The sequence below is a fragment of the Petromyzon marinus genome, chromosome 3, assembly GCF_048934315.1.
Source record: "Petromyzon marinus isolate PM22_M1 ecotype Great Lakes invasive population chromosome 3, UKy_Petmar_22M1.pri1.0, whole genome shotgun sequence".
In the NCBI taxonomy this organism is placed as follows: domain Eukaryota; kingdom Metazoa; phylum Chordata; class Hyperoartia; order Petromyzontiformes; family Petromyzontidae; genus Petromyzon; species Petromyzon marinus.
The window spans coordinates 16,125,280-16,143,355 of record NC_133669.1 but is presented as its reverse complement, the minus strand read 5'-3'; the positions used below and the strand labels follow the sequence as shown (position 1 = coordinate 16,143,355).

Sequence of the window (18,076 nt, the reverse complement as noted above, 5' to 3'; positions counted from 1 at the left end):
ACAGCACTCGTGGCAAAGCGTGGCAAGCAACGTACGCGACACGCATGGCACGGCATGTGCGCAGAGCACGGGTGGCATGGTATGAAAAAATGGCACGATAGCGACAACAGATATCATTGCTAATGCCCCATTCCCCACTTCAATGCAAGACAAAATTGTTACAAAACAAATTGATATTAGCCTTAATATATACCTCTGGGATGGGAGTGGTGGTGCATTAGTTCGACTCAGGTCTATCCTGGCCACGACAAACATCCGTGATGTGTATGTATGTTGAACTTCTGTCGCACCGTACGTAATTAACCATGCTGATCTGGGGTGCGGAGGAAGGACAACAAACTAAACACAAAAAGCAGCTCTAAATAAATACGTTTTCAATCTAGCTTTAAAAGTGCATAGCTCCAGTGGCTTCCTAATATTGGAAGGAAGAGCGTTTTAGACGGTAGCAGAAGCGCATCTGAAAGTGCGCGATGCAGTGACTGTCTTTATTCGATGGTTAGCCAAAATATATTAACCAGTCCTGGTGTGTCCACCACTCCCCCCTTCACTAATCTACACTGATTTAAAGCTTTCGTGACTGCAGTAATTCCCTTCAACGTGACTTTACCAAAGGAACTAAGAATATAATCTACACTGACCAACATGGTTCAATATACTCAAATAATCCCCATGACCCACACGGCTTGAAGGCCCTCATCCTGCAGCAGATTGACAACATGTCTGTACATTTACAAGGACAGCGTAATGTAGAGTCAAGCAAGACTGTGATGTATTCCACTGGGCTCTATGAGTCTGGTTCTGCTGCTCTGGTTTAATTTGGCTCTCATTGGACACACCTGGACCTGGATGGGCTCAGCCTTTTCCACTGGCATGTCCGAGCCATGTCAGCACAGGGCCCTCACTATACAGGTGGCTTTCCACTGGCTAGTTACCGATCCAAGCCAACGCCAAACCTCCAAGCAGCAGTGTATTGACAAAGGGCTGTATATTATTATTTAACATTACCTTCATATTTCTATTGGGAACTGTTCAACATCCAGGGCTCCCAAACAGCCCGAGAGGCCATGTGGGATAAAAAAGTGGAGTCCTGTGTCCCAGAACGTTATTAAAATGTGTTTTTTCATGTGGCAGATTATGAACAAGGAGTCATCCGATTGGTTAGTGGTGGTCTCAGAGGTGGCCACTCACGATGTCCCTTACAGCGAGTACTTCTTCAACCGCAACCACTTCCTCCTGCAGAGACTCAGCAGCCACACCACCCGTCTGCGGTAACCGTGGCTACCATTATTCACACTGTCCCTTTATCATCATCATAAGTGATCAATCTGCTGCTGGAAGAGGGGCCTTCCGTCTGCTGCTTCACAGTGGAAGTTAAGGATCCTGTGACGTCATTTACAAGAGCAGGCTATTGTGTGCTGGTGTAGTCGTGGTCCAAATTTGCCAAAATAAACATTTTACTACGGCAAATTACTCAATTGGAATACACAAAGCAATCATCGCTCCCAATGTGTAAACTTGGCAGGACCCTCAGAGAAAGTCACGAGACTGGTGAGGCGATCCTGGGTTAACAAGGGCTCGGCACTATATCCGTTCTGATAGTAGTGGCAGAGTAAACTGGGGAACGTTACATTGGCTGGTTCCTATGACTTACCAGAATCAGACTCTTGATTTAGATTGGAGGAATCTGATGAACTATGGAGCTCTTTTGCACAGTTGTCCAGTCGGGGCGGGTCAGATGTGCATTTGAACTGGTCCTGCTCACCCATTTTTTCAACTGCACCTACCAGCTCGGTGAAATACGGTCTGACAACTCCCTTGACTGACATGGGAGGCCTTCATCCAGCAGTGGCTTGCCAAAAGGGCTGTACATATTACGTTTTAGAAAATGTCTCTGGTTTTGTGCGTAGATTATGGGAATGGAGTCCTATTTGTAACCCCGTGAGGGAGTTGCAATATTTTAATGGGAGACGGTGTCTGGTGTGGTGCGGTGCGTGCTATGAGTGCGTGCTATGGGTGCTATGTGTGGTACAGTGGGGATCTTCACCCTTAACACTTCACCCGTAACACTTGGGCCTGCCCCGTGACCTGCCAACGAGCCTTCTATACTTCACGTGCCCTCAAAGTGCAGCACATTTGCTGTGGTGACATCTCTAAATGTCATTGGCTATTGCTGTGGGTGTGTGCTGCTCAGCAGCACGGTCTTTGTGATGTGTTGTTGTTATTGTATGCTTTATTGAAACAAATATGTAAATGCCGAGATGAACAGAATGATAGTGCAGGCCGAAAAAAACACAAGTTCAAAAGAACACAGAAACGTGTACAAAATGCACTCCGTCTTTGTGCAGTGCATTGATGGTGATCGAAGATAAGACGACCACGGTGCACTTCAGCGCTGGTGTTTTTTTTCCAAAATGCACAAAGGCGGGGTGCCTCTTACACAATTGTGAGTGTTGTTTGAAACATAACCTTTAGCTAACCAAGAGATTAAATGAACCCATTGAGACACGTGAAACAGCATTTCCTCTTTCACAAGGGTTACGTGGGCTACATTGTGAACGTGTGTGTATGTGTGTGTGCAGGATCTCATGGGAGGTGTGCTTCCGTAAGCAACCCTGGGGTCCTGTGAAGGCGCTCATCGACAAGAGCTCTTCCACCGGCCTCGCTGAGTACTTCGCTCTTCTTGGTACGTACTTCTGGGTGTGGCGCGGCGGCGTGCACCTCGGTGTATGTGTGTGTGAGTTGTGGTGTGATCGGTGCCGTGTGGGCAGGGTGTTTGCAAAGTGAGGCTCCATCTCCCACATAATGCTTCTCATGTTGACATTGCCTCAAAAGCCTGTGCAGAATATACAGGGTGGATCTTTGCCTTTGTGCATATATATGTGAATGCACATGTTTTAATCGCCTTACCCCAACAGTCTGCTAAGGGTTACATGTGTGATCACTGGCACATTCGTGCCCAGCCAGTGTGATATCATGGTATGGGGTCGTTTTACACTTTATATTTACTAAACTAAGCTGGAGCCAAACTGTGCTATGCTGGGCTCAGAATATCTTAATCCAGCTTGGGGTCAGTTGGGCTAGGCAGGGATAATGACACGGTTAATTAAATGGCGTCCAACGAGATGGAGCCTTCGAGTGCTGGATAAGTGTGCATGTGTTTATCAATTTGTGTGCATGATATTGTTTGCATTACTGCGTCATCTGCGTGCATAGTACCATCAGCAGCATGGCATTAGTTCTGCGGTGGACAAATTACCTGGACACACTTCCGTTATCCCACTCTGTAGCGGTTAGCGTCTTGCGCTATGAACCCGGCGACCCGGGTTTGATTTCTGCTCAGGGCCAACACCAGTGACGATTATCTGAACTGGTCCTGGACCTGACCTAGGTCGACTCAGCCTAAAATGAGACAAAGGCGGCCGGCCGGGCATGGTGCTGGCCACCCAATCCCTCGTGTGCCGTGCCGGCCTTCATAGGTGCTCGCTTAGCAGCATTTTCCCCCAACAGTCTGCTAAGGTTATACGGGGGATCTTTGTCTTTCTAGATTCGGAGTTGTTGCGTGAGGAGGCCAGCAGGCACGCGCAGCCGCACCCAACTGAGCTGAGACAGCGCACACAGAACCGGCGTCGCGACGCCCGCGGAGCCGGGGATGGTGGCGCCACTTCCAACAACGTACACCATGCCGCACCACGTGCCAGCCATGGGGACCGCGGCAAGACCGCCGGTAACAATGCACTGGTCGTACGCACCGGGCACCACGTTCCCCTCCACAACGCCACAACGCTGACAAGCGGAAACTCAAAGAAATGCCAGAATGCCTTGTCGTAGCCACCTGACCTGTCCATGGACAACATAGCGAGCCACCAGTGAACTCCGAAAACCAACAGACACATTGAAACCGTCGACTGCACATCAACTAAATCAATTTCATTTACTGATCCGGACTTAAACCTCTGAGTTGTTGTCAATCTGGCCTTATGCAATAAAAAAATCCTTACACTGTACTATTACCCACTGTCCACATAACATCTGCACCAAGACGTGGCGCATTTTTTTTGTCTATTGTCGCTAACAGACGGTATTTTGTGGTTGTGGCACGTTGTGGATCTTGTTGTGGTGTGGTGCGGTGCGATGCGCAATGTGTCTGTCCATAGGTGTTGGCGCCGACACTGGGATATCGCGTCTGCTTTTTGTTGTAGCAGTTGTGTAAGTAATCATCAGTATGAACCCAACACAGCTTGCAAGACCAGTGTTGTCACTCCAGTTTACACGCAACAATTTGCACCACGACCCCAGTAACATTATTTCAGTATATGCCGCATGGAAGAGCAGTGGTTCAGTGGTTAATGCACTGTTTTATGAACCCAGTGGCCTGAATTCAGGTTCAGACTACAGCTAACAAGAGTGGCGAGTAATATCTGAACTGGTCTTGGGTTTCTCTCTTACATCTCTGCACTGACTTACATGGTGAAGTACGATAAAACAACCCCCATGACCGACACAGTATCGGAAGACCTTCATCCAGTAGTGAAATGACAAAGGACCGTAAAAATTATATTATATTTTCACTATTAATTATGATACCACCTGTTCAAAAAAACTATCCACCCCAATTTAAGTGAGGTCTTGAGGAGGATCTAATGTGCTTCATGTGTGGTGTCTTTGTGTTGCGTACTGGTTCTGCATACATTGTGGTGCAGCCTGTAGAGTGTTGCCTCCCTGGTGGCTTGTCACGGTGTAGCAGACTGCATTTTGCATGGTGTGTACGGTGTGCAGGCTGCTGATGCTGGTGTGCCTTAATGCCGTGCTATTCTACAAGCTCCGAGCACTGGAGCACACCGCACACCGTCTGTCTGCTTGGCATGCCCTGGGCACACGGGAGAGGTATGTGCAGCACACACTCCCTGTGCTGAGCTTACGGCACTAGACCACATCGCAATAATGCTCCAATCCCTCCACTGGATCCAACGTCCAGTCCTGGATTAATTTCAAGATCGTACTAACCGTCTTTCAAGCTCTTCCGTGGACTCGCCCCTGCTTATCCCTCCCCTCTCAACTCACTCTTCATTCCCGCTACACACTCCCCTACCTCCCCTCTCATCCTCAGTTCCAGCAACCATGGCTTTCTATTTAAGACCCCAGGCAACCTTTGCCCAATGGAAAGTTGTTCATTCTCTTCTGCTGCCCCTGTTGTTTGGAACACCCCTCCCCCGATATGTGCTGTTGACTCCCTTCCCCTGTTCAACTTCAGTCTCAATACTCTCATTTTCTTTCTCTGCCTAAAAGTGACCACCCCTCCAAATAAATATGCAATTTCTGTACAGTGCTATATAAAAACAATTAGAGTTTGTGCATCTGAATGCAACTCCTTGTGTGTGCAGGTTGATGTTCTTGTATCCAAGTGCTGTGTGTCCATGTGCTGTGTGATTTTACCCATGTGCTGTGTGTCCATGTGCTCTGTGTCTGTGCTGTCTCCAAATGTTTTTGTGATTGTGTGTGCTGTCAATGTATTGTGTCCATGTGTTGTGCGATTGTGTCCATGTGCTGTGTATGTTCCATGTGCTGTGATTGTGTCCATGTGCTATGTATCCATGTGCTGTGATTGTGTCCATGTGCTGTGTGATTGTGTCCATGTGCTGTGTATGTTCCATGTGCTGTGATTGTGTCCATGTGCTGTGTGTGTCCATGTGCTGTGATTGTGTCCATGTGCTGTGTGATTGTGTCCATGTGCTGTGTGATTGTGTCCATGTGCTGTGTGTGTCCATGTGCTGTGTCCATGTGCTGTGTGATTGTGTCCATGTGCTGTGATTGTGTCCATGTGCTGTGTGTGTCCATGTGCTGTGTGTGTCCATGTGCTGTGTGATTGTGTCCATGTGTTGTGTGATTGTGTCCATGTGCTGTGTGATTGTGTCCATGTGCTGTGTGTGTCCATGTGCTGTGTGATTGTGTCCATGTGCTGTGTGTCCATGTGTTGTGTGATTGTGTCCATGTGCTATGTATCCATGTGCTGTGATTGTGTCCATGTGCTGTGTGATTGTGTCCATGTGCTGTGTGATTGTGTCCATGTGCTGTGTGTGTCCATGTGCTGTGTGTCCATGTGCTGTGTGATTGTGTCCATGTGCTGTGTGATTGTGTCCATGTGCTGTGTGTGTCCATGTGCTGTGTGTCCATGTGCTGTGTGTGTCCATGTGCTGTGTGATTGTGTCCATGTGCTGTGTGTGTCCATGTGCTGTGTGATTGTGTCCATGTGCTGTGTGTGTCCATGTGCTGTGTGTGTCCATGTGCTGTGTGTCCATGTGCTGTGTGATTGTGTCCATGTGCTGTGTGATTGTGTCCATGTGCAGTGTGATTGTGTCCATGTGCTGTGTGTGTCCATGTGCTGTGTGTGTCCATGTGCTGTGTGATTGTGTCCATGTGCTGTGTGTGTCCATGTGCTGTGTGATTGTGTCCATGTGCTGTGTGATTGTGTCCATGTGCTGTGTGATTGTGTCCATGTGCTGTGTGTGTCCATGTGCTGTGTGTCCATGTGCTGTGTGATTGTGTCCATGTGCAGTGTGATTGTGTCCATGTGCTGTGTGTCCATGTGCTGTGTGATTGTGTCCATGTGCTGTGTGTCCATGTGCTGTGTGATTGTGTCCATGTGCTGTGATTGTGTCCATGTGCTGTGTGATTGTGTCCATGTGCTGTGTGTGTCCATGTGCTGTGTGATTGTGTCCATGTGCTGTGTGTGTCCATGTGCTGTGTGATTGTGTCCATGTGCTCTGTGTCCATGTGCTGTGTGATTGTGTCCATGTGTTGTGTGATTGTGTCCATGTGCTGTGATTGTGAGTGCAGTGCTGCTGGCAGTGTGGACTGGGATTGGCTGGAGCTGCACCGAGGAAAGGTCCGCCGTGCCGAGGTTCAGAAATGGAATGAAATCCTGAGAACCAGCCTTGCCGTACTGGACAAGGTGACCAAACACACACACACGTGCCCTGAACACAGCCATAAAAGGTGGCTAGTGCACAAGTTGGATTTGTAACTGCGCTATTGTGAATGCCAGGTTTGTCTGTATGGTTACATATACACGGGCACACACCAGTGCGATGGAGTTATCCTCTGTGCATGGACACGAATGGCAAGGCCTTGTGATGGTGCTACAAGCTGTGGATACATTGATTGGTTCCTTGCCATGTAAGAGGCTCTAAACATGTTGGTCAATGACTTATCCTCATTCACAGTGGATGAGATCAGTTCCTGTGCAGGAGTTTGATGTATTGCCACATCATGGCACCGTGGTGGATGGTGACAGTTTGGGGAGGTATTCATCCAGAAGGGAATAGATCATGGTTCATGACGATGATGGCAGTGGCTGAGACAATGCAAAACCTCGATGGACCACATGTGAGGGAGATGAGTCACGGGACTTCTTCTGGTTTTCGGTGCTATAGCGTGGGTTACAGCAGTTAGATATTTATCCATCTTCCACATCCGAGCAGTGCTGAGCGAGTGCACCGCGCATCAGTAAGCCTTACGTGATGCACAATTCGTAACAGCAAGATGTAGATGATGCGATGCCGTGTCTTTCAGATATGATGAAATCAGATGGATTTTGTTGTTAGCCCTGCCCCTAACATGGCTTGGCCCCAGATTCAGAAATCTTGTGAGGCCACTGTAACACAGCTAAGGTTTAGGCTTTGCATAGCCAAATATCAGTGGAAATCTACCTGTGCTGTGCTGGCCTTGTACTGGCACAGGTCAAATGTTTTAAGTGGTGTTTATAATTATCGTGTGGCAGAGGTGGTTGGTTTTTGCTCATTGGCTGGCAAAGGAAAATGGAATACACTACCTCAGGATATTTCACTATGAAGGCCAGGTGACCATTATGGTTAAAGCACTGCCTTGGTATCAAGTCATGAGTTCAAATCTTGGAAGGTGGTCTACACTATAATCAATTCCTTTCAAGTGTTGATAATGAAAGCAGCATATCAGTGTGCCTAGATACATATTTTAATCAATGTATATTATCTGCTATGACATACAGATGCATTACATGAACATCGACAAATGGAACAGCTCAAAAGTGCACAAAGCATGGAGAGATGCACGCTTGGAATTACAGAAAGAGGAACACATGGATTAGAGAACATACACATATCGGAGACATTGACAGTAAAGAAAAATGGACATGGCCAGGATAAATTATGGTTCAAAAAGACCATGGCTGGTGGGTGAGACTAACAATGGAGTAGCAGCAAGTGGAGGGAACATATCCAACAGCATGTTACCATGGAGATGGAGCAATGAAATAAGCTGGTGTGCAGGTGGTAGACGTAGCATAGCATGACTGAGGGATAGCAACGGCCTGGGGAGGCCTTCATTTGGCACTGAATATAGTATGGCTGGTAATGATGAGAATGATAGGCACCACTTTGTGGAAAGGCACAAAAGTAGTTGTCTAGTTCGGACCAACCTCCTTCATCAGGGATTTTTTTAATTTTTATTTTCACCAATGGCTTGAGGCTAACAACGGAGAGGAGTGCTGCCCGATCAATCGTTTGAACTGGGAGTTATGTTGACTCTGCACTGTCTGTTTCCACCATTGTTTCTACATAGCATGCATTCTCCTTGTCTGTTGTTTCAGATGAAGCTGTGGCTCGCTGGACTGCAGAAGGATTCTCTGATGAACAACAGCAGTGCATTGCACACACAAGCTCCATGAACATCCTCTGTACATCCATACTATGCACTTCATATCAGGGGGACCACACAAGAATGTGCACCATCGTGCACTGTTTACACCACGTTTTCCTCATTTCCCTTGGTTGATTGTCGTATTTATGTTGGTGCCGTGCAGTTGAGATATAGTTATGTAGTGTTGTGTGGGTTTTTGTGGGCTTGCATGTGGAAGTGGGAGGGGTTAAGTTTTTTGTGTGTATCAGCACTTTACCAGCAGCATGTGACACCTCTTGTGCTGTTATACTGCGTTACTGATCTTATTTAAAGTTACACTTTTGTGGCAACGATTGTGTTATCCATCGTCTTTTCTGATTGATTCATTTGAATATCAAATTATTTCCCCCATGTATCCATGTTTCTCTCTCAAAATGAGGTGCTGCTTTTACCTGACCAGTTTATCTTTGGTTCTTTCGGTAAAGTCACGTAGGTATCAAATAAATCACGATTCGGGCGCAACACAAGCGTCTGTCATCAGGTGGGAAAGCACCTGATGACGGACGCTTGTGTTGCACCCGAAACGTCGTGATTTATTTTATACCTACATGACTTTACCGAAAGAACCAAAGAGTATGGATTCCTGCAGTCACGAAAGCCTCAAATCAAGTTTATCTTTTAACCTTATCTGTCTTCAATAAGTTTTTTTTGGATTAGATCGCGTAATGCGAGACCTTTGATCTCGTCCTTCCTGTCTATTAAAAATAGCCTTTCCAACGGTAATCCCTATTGAAGTATGCTCACCTTTATAGGCATGCATTTAAACAATGTATTATTTGATGATTCGCTTCCACGCCGCACTAAGTTGGAAGCTATCAGAACGGTTAAAATTATTTTTATTTCTTTCAATTTTGATAGATTCTCTAGTCTTGGCCAGTAGTAGCTAGTTTTGCACAGAACATCAACATTATCAAAATCAATTGAGTGTCCTTGTTGGCAGGTGTGTTCTGCTACTGCTGACAGTTGTATTTGGGAGAATTTAATATTTATTCTTTTAGTCTCGTGCTGATCATTCGTCCTGTTTGCTCAACATAACATTTACCACACGTGCAGTTAATCCTGTACCCCCCCCCACCCACTTGGTGCAAGAGCGCAGAAGCGTAGTCTACGCTTCTATATAAGGCACGAAACTGTTAAGACTTCTCCACAAATCTGGCTGTCGCCTGATGAGGCTAGTTGTAATTACTGGCAAAACGTCGTACTCGGATTGTAAATGTTGTGGCTTGGCTCTCCAACACACCGGTGTGCTGTACTAGTGACGAATTGGCATGTTCTGTTTACGTGACAACCCTTACTAGTTGACTGTTGGTGGTTGTAACGACATTTACACGATCTAACCCAAAAAAAACCTCTGGATATTGGTCGTGAAAGCCGACGTGTTAAACTTGTCTTTATAAGATAACTTTATGATAATACAGTTGTTTCACCCCGACTGGTCAATCTGGGCTTAAGGAGTGATGCAAATTTAAGAACAGTATGATGTATTTGCCATCCTGATGACACAGCTGCTTATTTTAACATCGTTTTCACCCTCCCAAGCACTGTCCATGTTCAACCAGGCTTAGCTTCCGAGATCCGACGAGAGGCATATATAAGGTGATTTGGTCAGAGGCACACTTAAGACTGTGCGATTATAACGTACTTTTAAAAGCAACCAGTCAGAGCCAACATATCAAACATTTGCATACATGTATTTTTATCTGAATGCATTACCTTCATTGGCCAGGAGAGTAGCTTTACACTTATAATACAGCAGCTCTATATTACAGCATTGTACTCAAATCCTAGAACAATGCATGATGCAAAATGCATGACATACAGTGGACATGCTGTGGAACAAATGAAGCGTCGGTAGAGGCAGATTTCACCAATATTAAGGACGGTATGGCCACATTTCTGCAATTGGTTTCCGCCAATGGATAAACCAGGTTGAGGTATAATTGTGCAGTCCATTCACTGCCGAGGCAACCTAATCGTACAGGTGATAAATGACTGTTAATTGTACTGTGAGTATAATGTATGCACTGTTCATACTATAATAGGTTTATTGTTCAAACGTTTAAGGTAATCGTACATTCCAGCAATCCTTAAAATTTTGAAAAGTTGACTACAATTGACACGATGTACAGACCATATGTTTTTGACATCAATCCAAGAAAATATTCGTAAGGCAAGTTTTATAATTAGTTAACTCTCGATTATTCGTGGGCAAATTATCTGGGTTTTGGATTAACCCTGCTTGTGAAAATTGAATACCTACACATGCACTTGTTTGTTGGCTGCTCCGCACTCATCAAGGGGTTGGTGACTCAGTACCCACATGACCAGCAGCAACATTAAGAAGTAAAGCAGAAGATACATTCGACGTAGGTAAACATTGTTTTACTACCCTAATTTACATGTTTAGTATGATCTGTGTTTTAGTTTCTGGGCTGCCCAACTCCCTTTATCCCACACAATCAAGAGTTACTATTATTTCTTCTAGATATTAAGTTTTCATCATCCAATGTCATTAAATAAGTCCCTTGTTTAGAGGAGAGGCTCTTGAGAGCTGGTGTATGCGTGTGATTAAAGGCTCCAGAGCATTGCCACAGCCTTGCAGATTCCCACATCGTGGTAGTTGAAGTAGCAGAGGCCGGCAAACGTGACTGCAGAAATCGAGGCGAGGCCGACACGCGCCGCGCCCAGCGTCGCCTTCCCGTGCACGTAGTCCGTGATCACCTGGCCTAGGCCCCTGGGAACAAGAGTAGCGGTCACAGAGCAATTAGGCTACAATACCTGACAGGCTTTCACATATCTGTCAATCCATTATCAGTGCCTATCTTATTACAGACCAATTCAGACCTTATTGGTCACCCGTTGCCCTTATAAATCTCAACGTTCATCCTACAAAGTCCCATCACAAGGGAGAAACACAAAAAAAATACTTTTTAAAAATTATATTTCCCTGTACAAGAATATTGGTAAACCGTATGGGTTGACAGGTATGCTTTGTGTAATCCTGAGTGAGAATTAAGGTAAACGGTGAATGTTTAATTTGTCACGAAGATCACAAAAAATAAGTGAAAGATCACAAAAAAAATTACTTGCTCACGGTAATACTTACATAGGCTCAGTGGCCTGGACTGTTCACTAATAGTTTAAAAGTTTGATGAGAAACTCGATTTTAACCATATTTTTTTTAAAAACTGCCTTTAAAGGATAATGTATCAGACTGTTTTGGGAAATGCCCCTTTTTCATAGCAGAGATACTTTGGGTCACCACCCAAAATATTAACTACGATACATTTTTATTTTATGGTAGTGCTATTCACAAATTATGTTGTTGTTTATGTATGCCTTTGTACCACTGTCTACACAGCATCACCAAATGTATTTAAACAATGATTGCATTCCTCATGTTGTAGAGAGTGGTTGGAGTTGAGGGGGGACCACTGTGTCTACATTGGCATAATGTACAACACGTGCAGGGAGAGTACAATAAGTGTGCACCCACTACTGGGTGAAGGGTAAGTGCAGGGAGTTTGCATTCCCACCAGTGCGAGTGCAGGGTGAGCGTGGCAGCGATGGCGTAGTCCGTGACACCACCAGGGAAAGCCACAGCAGCTGGGATGAGGGTGAAGGCTGCGATGCTCACCACCCGCTCTGCTGACCAGTGAGCAGACGCTGACCCTAAAACGTTAACATCACCAGCGGCACAATCCTCATGTCATGATACGATACTGTGTTCATGGGCATTTCTAACAATGGGTTACAATGACCTGTACACTCACCCACCTCCGCTCAGGGGTGAGATAACCCACACTTGGGACATTTTACAATCCATGTTTAATAGTTTAAATTTCATTTCAACATCTCCCCGCAGATGGTCGCAGCATGGTTGGCCACGTACAGTGCAAAGGTTCAACATACATACAATGAGCTTGATAATTAACGTTTCATATTTCCCTATTTCAAGCTCTGACTTTTCCTCTTTTCACATTGTCCTTCTGGGACATGACTCCTTATGTATACGAGCCCAGGCCAATCCATGAACCATCCTATAACCCGTGGAACATTTCCTGTTATCTCATTTTTGTGTGGCTAAAGAGGCATTGCTGCAAAGTGGTCGTGGTAGGCGGTAAACTCTTGCTAGTATCTGCGTGCATCATGGATAAGGAAAATTCAGTTGATCATTGTGAGTCATCAAGATGCAAACATGCACAATAATGTGGAAATATAGGTGGATTTAGTAGTATGTTGCATCTCACTTGCAAAGAATTGCGATTGATTTAAAAGTTGGTACTAAATTATTCCTATTCATGATTTCAAGAAAATGGGGATGACCATGGAATTGCACTTCCAGCCACTGTGAAACATTGTTCCATAGAAATAGATATTAAAGATAACAAAGTTACCATCAATCTTAATAATAACAATACTGATGTTGAATCCATGCTGCCAGTGAGAAAGTGAATGAAATATTTCACAGACAAAATACGACCAACAATGCAAGCATGTTAAGTGATCGGTTGCCTATGGAGTGAAGCTGTGATGTGGTATGTATGGATCGATGTGGTTTGGTATGGAGTGTGACGTGGGTTGGTGTGCAGTATATATGATGCTGTGTGCACAGCGTGTGTGGCATACACAGAGCGTGGCTACGTGGCATGGTGTGCGTCTGCTGGTGCTGATACCTAGTGCTCCATGTGCACGTGGAGTGGTGTGCAGCGCAGCAGTCCCAGTCCCATTCGATCGGTCACTTCCTCCAATGTGTCGCAGCACGCATATCCCTGTACATTGTGGACATCACACAAACGACACCACATTACAAATATATAATGAACCCCTCAAGTCGAGTCCTCTGGATGAAATGAGCCACTCCCATTAGCACGGTTGGCTACGCACGGTGTGAAAGAAGTTCAACATATATAACGAATCCAATATGGATGTGATGCGCTCCAAAGTGTAAAGGTAAATTATTACATATATGATCCTTATTGCGGTACCCCGGGGTACCAAATAATACAAAATGGCCGAGGCAATTAAATATTTTATTCCTGGGACACTATTTTTACCAGGGGTGTAACTTAACTCCGCGACTGGGGTACCAATCAGTCCGAAATCGGTGCTACTCCGTGATGTCGAAACGCAGCGAGGACGATTGCGCAGAAACCCTGAACGCTCGCACGCACCGTGGTGGTGCATCGTGTACAGCTCGTCGAGATGAGTCTCTTGCCGGATCGCCATCAACAGACTAAAAATGCATCACGGACATTATGCGAGAGTCGGGGTGCTATGGTACCCCGGGGTACCACCATAAGGTTCATTTGGAGGAAACCCCCTCAGGTTGTGATAGATCCTTCGGGGCCATGGTAAACCCCATATAGATGTGATGAGTCCGATAAACATGGTAAAGCAATTAGGGATAACAGCCTCACAGCGATGTGGCAATTTCTTTAGGACCACAATAAAAAAATCTCTTTGAACACAATTGAATCCCCTGGTTGCAGTACACGGTAAATAGTTAAGAGGACGCAATAAACGCTTTCTGAATCAAGTACAGAAGTAATTTTTCAATTTAAAGCTTTCGTGACTGCAATGATTCATCTTCTTTGGTTCTTTCGGTAAAGTCACGTAGAATGAGAATAAAATAATAAATTGATAAAATAAAATAACACAATAATATTCTCACGACGTTTCGGCCACAACACAAGCGGCCTTCATCAGGTGAAGGGACGAGACTGTCTGGTAGGACAGCGCTGGAGTGAGAGAGCCACGTTCAGATCACGGCTTTTAAGCTGTGTGAGAGGAACAAAGAGCCCTGAAATTTGAGGGCTCTTTGTTCCTCTCACACAGCTTAAAAGCCGTGATCTGAACGTGGCTCTCTCACTCCAGCGCTGTCCTACCAGACAGTCTCGCCCCTTCACCTGATGAAGGCCGCTTGTGTTGTGGCCGAAACGTCGTGAGAATATTATTGTGTTATTTTATTTTATCAATTTATTATTTTATTCTCATTCTACGTGACTTTACAGAAGTAATGTTCTGCTAATGCCAGCCTGCTGCGAAACCTGATGAATGACGTGTACTAGGCCATGTGGTTTACGTTTTGAGGGTTCGGGAAGTTCGTGCACCGCCCCAGGCACGTGTTCGCCTGCACACAGGGTGGCAGTGGGGTGACTTGGGGACAAGCTGGCAGGATGCAGCCCTCCCTTCTTATCTATGCATTAAAGGGGAATCGCTCAAAAACTTAGGCAAGACTTAAAAGTCCCAGCAATAAGAAATGAATATTAAAAGGAGACATTGCGTATCTTATTTTATTTACACACTGCATTCCCCACAATAACGATCATGAGTATTGTGTGTTATGCATATCAATTTGCGTGGCACCATAGATTAAAAACAATTATGTTCAGAAACGGATACGTGCGGAAGAAATGTCGTCTGCTTATCTACGTTATTTATATTCTCCTCAACGAGGCGAACGAATACTTTAAGTTGTATATTATTGTTCTGCCTATGCTTTTACATTTAACAGTAGGAGCGGGAATGCATCGGTACAGTTGTAATGATGGGTGATCGGTGACCATTTTCTTCATCACGTCTCTTTACCATAAATAAATAGGCGTTACAAGGAAACTTAAATAGCATTTTACGCACACAAGCATTACTCAGTATAGGCCATTCAATAGCTAATATCATTAAAATTAAGCAAAGTCATTTTTCAAAGCATTGCTGGATGAAGGCCTTTCCCCTCCTGTCGTGTTTGTTCTGGGGTTGTTTGACCATACTTCACCACGCCAGTCAATGCGCTGTGGTTCGAGCATCGCTCGCCACTGATCAACTCTGTGCATGACGAGAAAACTCATTCCCTGCCAGCCACAGTCCACGTCTCTTGACCGTGACCAGGAATCCAACTCCAGTATGTGGGTCGGGGGGGGGGGAGTGTTTCATTGCACACATATCAGGAGTGCTGTACATACACTAACAACTTGCATTGTTACTCCTCGCCGTCATCACCACTTGGAAGGCAGCAATTACCATCCAGGGAAACTTTAACAATGTACACCACCACCACACATACACGCGTCCACGCTGTATTACTGTGCCGCATTATTTTCTCAGCGTGACCGCAACCATCAATCACCGCGTTCCGTACGGCACAAGCGACCCTCAAAGTCACGGCGTCACCCCCCACCACACACACACACATCTCTCTCTCTCTCTCCCAACGGCGCCCAATCTCCACCTCTGCGAGCAATCCCCACGTTGCCGAGACGGGGAGCGGGTCCGTCGTCCACGTCGCGGCGACTACATCCAAAGCCACTCAACTGGAGCCGCACAAACCACACGCGCGCAGCCCCTCAAACCGTGGCCAACTCATCGCTCGTTCTACTTCACTCGCGAACAATTCGACACTGCGACGTGAGATTCCGACCGGGACGAAGCATCCGTCGGTGACGCCGTGCTTGCCGTTGCACGGTCGGTGAGGGGAGTTGTTGACGGAGAGAGGAGAGGGGAGAGGGGAGAGACTCACGCGAAATCTGCAGCGCGGAGCGCGGACGGAGCAGCCTGAGCGCAGCCATCTTGTCCCTGACCTCCGGCGCGGGCACCGGAAGGCGTCGTGACGTCACAGATGCTCTGACGTCACCGCCCTCTCTCCTGCAGCGCCCCCCCCCCTCCGACCGCCCCCCTCCCACCGCGCCCCCCCAAACTCCCCCCTCCCACCGTGCCCCCCCCTCCCACCGCGCCCCCCCTCCCACCAGCCCCACGTCGACCCTCTGTAAATCGTCGATTGGGGAGTCACCGTCCCCTATCCAACACCCCCCTTCGTCGGTTGCCCTTCACCTCTAACATCCATCAAAGTTTGTTTGTCGCGTGCACAGTTGAGTCGATGTTACAGCGCGCGCAGCGAATTGCTTGAGTTGTCAGCCCCGCAGCAGCATTGCAATGTAATGTCGCACAAGTAATCAACAGACAAAAAGGAATTTACAGACCGATTTCAGACCTTATTGGTCACCCCCGTGCCCTTATAAATCTCAACGTTCGTCCTACAAAGTCCCATCACAAGGTGCGAAACACAAATAGACACATTTTAGCTGTTGCCCAGTATTGAAACGGCCGTGCACCGTATGGACCTGAAAACTCGATTTCCCTGAACAAGAATACGGGTAAACCAATACTCTTTATAACATTACTAGACTTTTGCCCGTCCAAGGACGGGTGTGTTGCAGTTAATCTGAAATTTGCAAGCGAAAAGCAGACCGCGACGTGATATATTCATTGCATACATTCGTGTGCAATTTGTAAGGGCGCGGTGACACAGGCTTGTATCATTTTAAGTTTATAATCCCTTGTTCATCACGACGTCCTTTTTACTTTGATGTCTCAACAACAGCGTTACGGAGATCACGTGACGTGAGGGTTCTGCCTGTGACGTGAGGGTTGTGAGTTGACGCCGAGGAGGGGGGAGGAGGCGCCTCGCCCCGCCCCCCATGTGGAGTTACGTCACCCACTAATTATTATTAATGGGAGGGTCCATGTGGAGGACGTCACCTGCTCATGATTATTAATAAGGGGGGCTGGTAGACGTGGAGTGACGTCACGCGCGCGACACATTCTTGGCTCATTTTCGTAGTAAATATGAATCGCTTAATTGTTAGACCGCTAGACCGCTTCGAAGTAGGTGCACCGACTAATAGAATACCACTAGGGGGAGACTCTTACCCCATCAGGCAGTTTCAAGAGATACGAGCCGAGGCAACGTTGGACTGTCACGGTAACGTCCTCGTGGTTTTCCACTGACTATTGGCCTTGCCGAGCTGCAGGAACTAAAATTGCCAAACTCTGGCCTCGCAAGACAATCTGCACGAGGCTCAGCGGCCCGGCTCTGTTTCGTAGTGGGAAGACAAAACAACAACCGTGCGTCTCCTGAGCTGCGACGAGCTGGCTCGATATGGCCCTGCCGCGTGGCCCGCTTGCACTGTGGAAAAAGAGATACCAGACATGCCTGGTTCGGCCCAGACGAGGCTGGAAAACATTCAACAATTAAAATGCATCAAACACGAAGATTACCTTTGAGATGAGCGGATAAAAATCGGGGAGAGAAACACCACAGACAGCAGGCGTCAGGGTTGGGATCAAACCCACGTCCTCCTGTATACTCGGCGAGGGAGATAACACATCGCCACCATTCACTCTCCCCTAACCTCCTCGTCGTCATCTCAACAAACTAAATACTGTGAGCAGAGAAAATATGGCTCATTCATATACCGTATCCGCACCTCCGCATAAATAATGTAAAATGTGTTTCTTACAAAACCCCGTCGTCGGCCCCACGGCCGTTTGGGGGTGAGCGCTTTCCAAGCAGCAAAGATTCAAAACA

At 46.5% G+C, this 18,076-nt stretch overlaps 2 protein-coding genes across 5 annotated transcripts in view; one reads left to right on the top strand and one right to left on the bottom strand.

The window, feature by feature from the left end:
* Positions 1–9,002, top strand: part of LOC116955283 (protein Aster-A-like) — a 33,293-nt gene extending 24,291 nt beyond the window's left edge. For all 4 annotated transcript variants that reach the window (XM_032976284.2, XM_032976265.2, XM_076074944.1 and 1 more), the window contains exons 12-18: positions 1,132–1,268; positions 2,580–2,683; positions 3,545–3,724; positions 4,155–4,206; positions 4,777–4,884; positions 6,835–6,949; positions 8,624–9,002. In XM_032976284.2, coding sequence (XP_032832175.1) covers positions 1,132–1,268; positions 2,580–2,683; positions 3,545–3,724; positions 4,155–4,206; positions 4,777–4,884; positions 6,835–6,949; positions 8,624–8,701 — 774 coding nt within the window. In that variant the 3' untranslated portion in view covers positions 8,702–9,002. The remainder of the gene's footprint in view (positions 1–1,131; positions 1,269–2,579; positions 2,684–3,544; positions 3,725–4,154; positions 4,207–4,776; positions 4,885–6,834; positions 6,950–8,623) is intronic.
* A 1,382-nt stretch (positions 9,003–10,384) lies between these two features.
* SDHD (succinate dehydrogenase complex subunit D) lies at positions 10,385–16,354 on the bottom strand. The gene is made up of 4 exons (XM_032976264.2): positions 16,229–16,354; positions 13,389–13,484; positions 12,249–12,384; positions 10,385–11,446 (listed from the first exon to the last, which is right to left on the bottom strand). The coding sequence occupies exons 1-4, from the start codon at positions 16,275–16,277 to the stop codon at positions 11,281–11,283; spliced, it is 447 nt and encodes a 148-aa protein (XP_032832155.1). The 5' UTR covers positions 16,278–16,354; the 3' UTR covers positions 10,385–11,280.
* Between the last annotated feature and the right edge of the window lie 1,722 nt (positions 16,355–18,076).

Bases quoted from the DNA above. Each gene is read 5' to 3' on its own strand.
- SDHD (XM_032976264.2), bottom strand. From the start codon at position 16,277: ATGGCTGCGCTCAGGCTGCTCCGTCCGCGCTCCGCGCTGCAGATTTCG. The intron at 13,485-16,228 runs GTGAGTCTCTCC...CACAATGTACAG, and splicing joins CTCCGCGCTGCAGATTTCGC to GGATATGCGTGCTGCGACAC. The intron at 12,385-13,388 runs GTATCAGCACCA...TTAACGTTTTAG, and splicing joins ACGTGCACATGGAGCACTAG to GGTCAGCGTCTGCTCACTGG.